Source organism: Penaeus vannamei, chromosome 21 (assembly GCF_042767895.1).
Source record: "Penaeus vannamei isolate JL-2024 chromosome 21, ASM4276789v1, whole genome shotgun sequence".
NCBI lineage: Eukaryota > Metazoa > Arthropoda > Malacostraca > Decapoda > Penaeidae > Penaeus > Penaeus vannamei.
The window spans coordinates 27,563,904-27,569,804 of record NC_091569.1 but is presented as its reverse complement, the minus strand read 5'-3'; the positions used below and the strand labels follow the sequence as shown (position 1 = coordinate 27,569,804).

Sequence of the window (5,901 nt, the reverse complement as noted above, 5' to 3'; positions counted from 1 at the left end):
GTATCGACGGTCCTGCTGGTCGCCCTCTCCGTCCTGCTTTGTCGGTACGGCCTTCTACGTCGTCGTGTGTGTGTGTGTGTGTGTGTGTGTGTGTGTGTGTGTGTGTGTGTGTGTGTGTGTGTGTGTGTGTGTGTGTGTGTGTGTGTGTGTGTGCGAGAAAGATAGATAGAGAGAGGGGGGGAGGGTGAAAGAGGGAGAGGGAAAGAGAGAAAGAGAGAGAGTATGCATGAACATGCGAGTACATGAATGCTTGTTTAATATGGTGTTTGCCTTTATGAAATACCGACCACTGACTGCTTTTCAAGAGACTAGATGTTTCCCAGCGTAATGCTTCCCCGTCCCTCCCCAGGTACAAGCGGCGGCACCAGCGGGATAAGCTCGGGCGCGGCTGGCCCCCCGGCCCGCTGGCCCCGTGGCCGCCCGATGAGCACTCGGCCCCTACTAGGCACATCATGGCCGACGAGTACGTGTACCACACCTACTCCTCCGTCAGAAAGATCCCCGTCACCAAAGTCTGATAGTGCCCGCGGCCGCAGTCACGTGACCCCGGGCTTCGCGCTGACGTGTCTGTCGTGACCCAGTGGGCGCCGGGGCCTCCGGGGGGCGAGGCGCGGTGAGGGCGTCGGCCTCGCGGGCGTCGGGAAGTGGGGCCGACCTTTCCTGAGGAGCGAGACGCTTGAGGCTTTCCCGCAACTTTCAGGATGTGATAAATGTATCCACGAACGACTTATCGGGCGAAGAGAAGTCTGCCGCTCGGATTCCAGGATAATATCTGCCAAACTTGTTGAACGAGAAGTCTGTGTGCACTCTCTCGCCACTGTGAAGCCGCTGTATGACGCATCCAGACGTGGTGCTTGTGTCCACCGCGGGGACATCAACCAGCGATATGAATGTTATACAGTAGGCCTTTGAATCCAATTACCTTCAGTGCTGGATGCATGACACCGTCGTGGGTGACGCAGGCTGCCCCGCTGACCCCCGCGTCGGCCCTGGCACCTGCCTGTCAACCGGCTGTCGACATGCGCTTGTCCACCTGTTTGGCAGGAGGCTGCAAAGCCAGCGACACTCGTGTAGGACTCCTGTCACCGCTGATCCTATTCTCCACACCAAGATAAGGAGCTTAAACTGTGGGAGAGAGAAAAAAATCAATAACGTGATAATGTTTCAGAATAATTCCGTAGGCGTATTAATTTTGCTCTGTCTTTGTATGCATGACCGTAGTTTTAGTGTTCTTCAGGTGCATAGTAAGGGTCAACTATTGTTACTGTCAACAAGTGGTCGCTTCTCGTCATGTGCAGCCGAAGCGGAGTGTTGCGGTGTTTTCCCTCGGGTTTCGAGGATGTGAGCGAGCCTTTCGAGGGATGTGAACGAACCTTGCGGGGGTATGAGCGAGCCTTTCGGGGGATGTGAACGAACCTTGCGGGGATGTGAGCAAGCCTTTCGGAGGATGTGCATGAGCCTTTAGGGGGATGTGAACGACCCTATTAATCGTATGCGCGCCTGCTAGCAAGAATAAACAGAGATAAATCGCTTCACGAACGACATGAATCTGCACAATAAGTCTCACAGGACGCTGTAAGATCTATCCTTTAAAGTAGATAAATATTACAGAGTGTGGGATCGCTGCTCTCGTGACAGGGTGATCCCTCATCGCCATTTGATAACGAGCAGTTTCGGGAAAGGACCAGAGCGGCGGTACGTTGATCAAAATGTGTTGTTGAAGTCTGGATCGTGTATTAAGCATTATAGATGAAGTTTCACTAGAAGGGAAGGGAAGCTTTCTCTGCTAGAGAGGAGAAATTTTGTCTGTTTTCATTCAATAATGCAAAGTGCGCTATACTTTTAAGCTGGGTATTTATCGCCGTCTGAGATTTCGGACGCTTTGGGGACTGACAGAGATAATAATATTCATGTAAAATGACTGACGATATGATAAAACACACACACACACACACACACACACACACACACACACACACACACACACACACACACACACACACACACACACACACACACACACATACTTGTACAGAAATTGGTGACAAGATTCTAGAGGGTCTTCTCGCTATTTCCGCATCACGTTATGGTGATGCTCTCCCAGTCGTTTCGGGAGAGTTTTCGATCGCAAAAAAATAATACTAAATAAAATAAAATTAATACATTTGTTAGAAACTCTTTGTATTACGGTAATTTTTCCCTTGTTTTATTAATTCCTCAGCGCAGTAAATAAGGAGCTTTATCGGAATTTTTACATTTTTAAAGGTATTGCTCAATTTTCATACTAGGGTTAACATGGGTAGTTCTTATGGCAGTTTTACTTTTTTGCGTTTTTTCCTCTCCTTTTTATCACCTTTACATGTCTATTTATTTGTTTTCTTGCTCGAACATGAACAAAAATATAAAGTAAAAGAAAAAAAAAATACAGACAGTGACTTCAGCCAAAGATTCTCAAGCCTAAACCTCTGCTTCTTTTGACTTTCTGTGCGCTTTCAAGACTTCTCTGAAGGCTTCCCGCTTCTCTTCGCGGCTTTAGTAAGACTGGTCGTTCTTCATGTTTCTATCATCCATCATAAACATCGCCATCGTCATCTTCAGTATTGTTGTTAGTGATTTGCTTCACTTTTTAATTGTTATTATTCATATTTTTTATTGGGGGGGGGGGGATCAGAAGACCACCCAACGGTGAGAGAGACAGTGGCTTTGATTCCTTTTTGGCACTTCACACTTCCCCTCAGCTTCAGCTCAGATCAGAAGCTTTCTGAAGCTGCTTTGCGCTTCCACAGATGACAATGAGCGGATCAGGAGGAAAGGGTCAAGTCCCAACGTACAAGGAAGGACTGTGTCGTCTGTCCTTATCTCTCAATGTCCTTTCTCACTCACTCTCCTGTCTTCTATCGTGGCTTGTTGCTTCGTAAATGGAGGGGGGGAGGGGTCTTCTGCTGTTGGTTTATCGCGCGTAAGCTTAATCATGTTCTAGTAATGGTTATGCTAATATTCCCCCATTGACGCTCTTCTCATCTTTTGTTTCCATTTGCAGTTAATTATCTTTTTTTATGTTTCTCTGGATATTCTAAAATTATTTGAGCGTTATGCTACGTCGAGTTATTCAGCTCTTCAAAGGTTTACATGGAATTTGCATACAGGACTACATTGTTTTTATAATGCAACTGCAAACAGACGCAAAAACATATTCATCACTAGTTCTGGCCCAGCACGAACAAATATGCTATTCAAATTATAATCAAATTAAAATCTGGTTTAAAAAAAGAAAATGTGTAATGCTATGATTTCACTACTTGAATATGTAAATATATGTATAATTTCTTTACATTCTTTTAAATCAATTTCACTTTTTGTCCCCTTCCTCTCAAAATCTCTTAAAAAAACAAAACTGCTGTAAATATAGAGCTAAATAGGGTATGTTTATTATTTCATTAGTACTGAAATAGTAAAATTTTGTCCATATTTGCAAAACAAAAAAAAGTTTTCATCTTAAGACATTTTCTCTTGCATAACTCTTCCATTGGTTTCTCCTTATCCTTTCTCATATTGGCCCAGGTGCAAAGGTTTTTCATTCTGTGTTATCCATGTAATGAAATATTTTGTATTTTTGTAATAAAACATGTATAAATACATATTCCATCTTTAACTTTTTCTTATTATCCTTCTGCGTTGATCTAGAAAGATTGTCAGTGACAATATTTTCGATTGGAATCCAGGTACGTATTATTATTATTATTATCATCATCATCATCATCATTATTATCATTATTATTATTATTGCTGTTGTTTTAGTTGTTAGTGTTATTATCATTATCAATATCAACATGCTATCGTCATTTTGTTTACTGATACTCTAATCATCAGCATGATAATTATCATTAATATCTTTGTTGTCAGCGTTATCATTATTACCAATATCATTTCATCGTTATCATCATTAGCAGCAGCACCATCATTAGCATCATCATCGTCATCATTATATATATATATATATATATATATATATATATATATATATATATATATATATATATATATATATATATATACTTGTTCGTAGTAGTGGTGCTAGCTGTCCTTTTATTTCTAATTTCTTATTATTGTAATTGTTATATCATTATTATTTCCTCGCTATCACTTTCATCTTCATCATCTTTATCTTAACCATCAGTCTCCTCATTATCACAACTGCCCTCAATAAAAATAACTGTAATTTACACTGTAATGATATTTATCACAAATGAGGTATCAAGGTGTGTTGCTCTCTCACTGGAATGGGTGCAGCAATATATCTTATAAAAGCGATAGAGATTTGTATCTTTATGAATGATTAATTTGCTAATGGAATTATATAACAGATATATTACCTTCAATATTTTTTCATGTAAGATTATTCGTCTTACATATTACTGATATCACCTACATAACACAAATCAAAAGTCAGATAATCGTACAGCTGTTTAATTAATCAAGCCTATTAATGTTTTATTTTTATAAATGCTTGTTGAATGATCACCTACCATCGAGATTTAACTGACGATTTACACATGTAGAATAAGATTGTCTAAAAGCTACTGTATTAAAGAAATAAGAATTATTAATTCTACCATAAGATAAGAATGCCCCTTCCTCCGGCACCGAGGAATTCTCCTCTTGCCAAGCCCTGTGCTTTTGAACTGATATTCATGCAAAACCCGGCAAGAACCTACTCACTTCATGTGGATTCAGCGCGCAGGCTATTTGAAGACTATTAGGTTCCCTCGCAACGTGCATTTCATTTCCTATTTGGGCCGAACCATTTATAATCTGAGAATAATGTTTATAGCTACTTCTTTACTCGCAGTGGTGAAAATGAGGAAGGTATTTATTCATTCAGATCCAGTGTCACATTCTACGTATTACTGGATGCCTGGGATACAGCCGCCTTGATATTAATAGACCGCAGAGACTTCTGAAGAATCTGGAATTATTTATCGCATTCCATTAACCATTCTGCCACACGTGTACACAGGATACCTACCAATTCCAAGATATCACAAGTATCGGAAAAAAAGATATTTTACAAGTATCCTGTACGTACGTGCAACCTTTCCTCGATTCTGCAACGCTTCGGTATGTAGCACAAATATAAAACAAAAACTGACACACTTCACAAGTAGCGATGCACTTCTACATATAATTCCTCTGCCTACGCCATCACAAGTGGAAACATATCTGATTCAATCATAATGAAAGTGGTTCTGCGTAACACTTCAATCGCCGATGCATTTTACAACTACCCATCACAACAGCCCCTTTAATACACACCAGAGTACGCATTTACTTGCTTGCATCAGATAGATAACAACACATCTTCCATTGTTATATCTGTGATGTTTCCCACAACTTTTATACTCGTAAATCAGTACCCGATGTACAAGGGTTGAATTTTGAAGGAATGTGATAAAAGATCCCGTGGTTTCCTTCGATGATACGGTCTGTAGTCAATCATTTATATTTTCAGCGAGATACCTGTGTCCCTCGCCTTTGGATACGAAGCAAGAAATAAAGAAACGCAGAGAAATGAATGAGTGGGAGGACAGATTAATCCTATCAGGGATGGTTTATCGCTCAACGTTTTGCTTTTCAGTATTTCTTGGTTTCCAAAAATATCCTTCCCATGCAAGTGCTTGTGTTTCTCAATATTACCACTGAACGCTTACTGAACTTTTTTTTTTTTTTCTTTTTTTTTTTTTTTTTTTGAGTGGGCTAGTGATTGCCAGTATTTTTATTTTCGAAATCATTAATACTTGTATAGTTATCCTGATTATCATAACTGTTATCATTATTGTAATTATCTTTGTCATTAACACCACTATTGTTCTCAGCTTGGTCATTAATGTTATGATTATTTTC

The 5,901-nt window shown here is 40.3% G+C and overlaps 1 protein-coding gene across 1 annotated transcript; it reads left to right on the top strand.

Annotated features, from left to right (window-relative positions):
• Positions 1-3,652, top strand: LOC113818592 (uncharacterized; the record flags this gene model as incomplete). Its single annotated transcript, XM_070136057.1, is given in 2 exon segments — positions 1-44; positions 350-3,652. Coding segments are annotated over 2 exon segments (213 nt in total), but the record flags the coding sequence as incomplete, so codon positions are not given.
• Between the last annotated feature and the right edge of the window lie 2,249 nt (positions 3,653-5,901).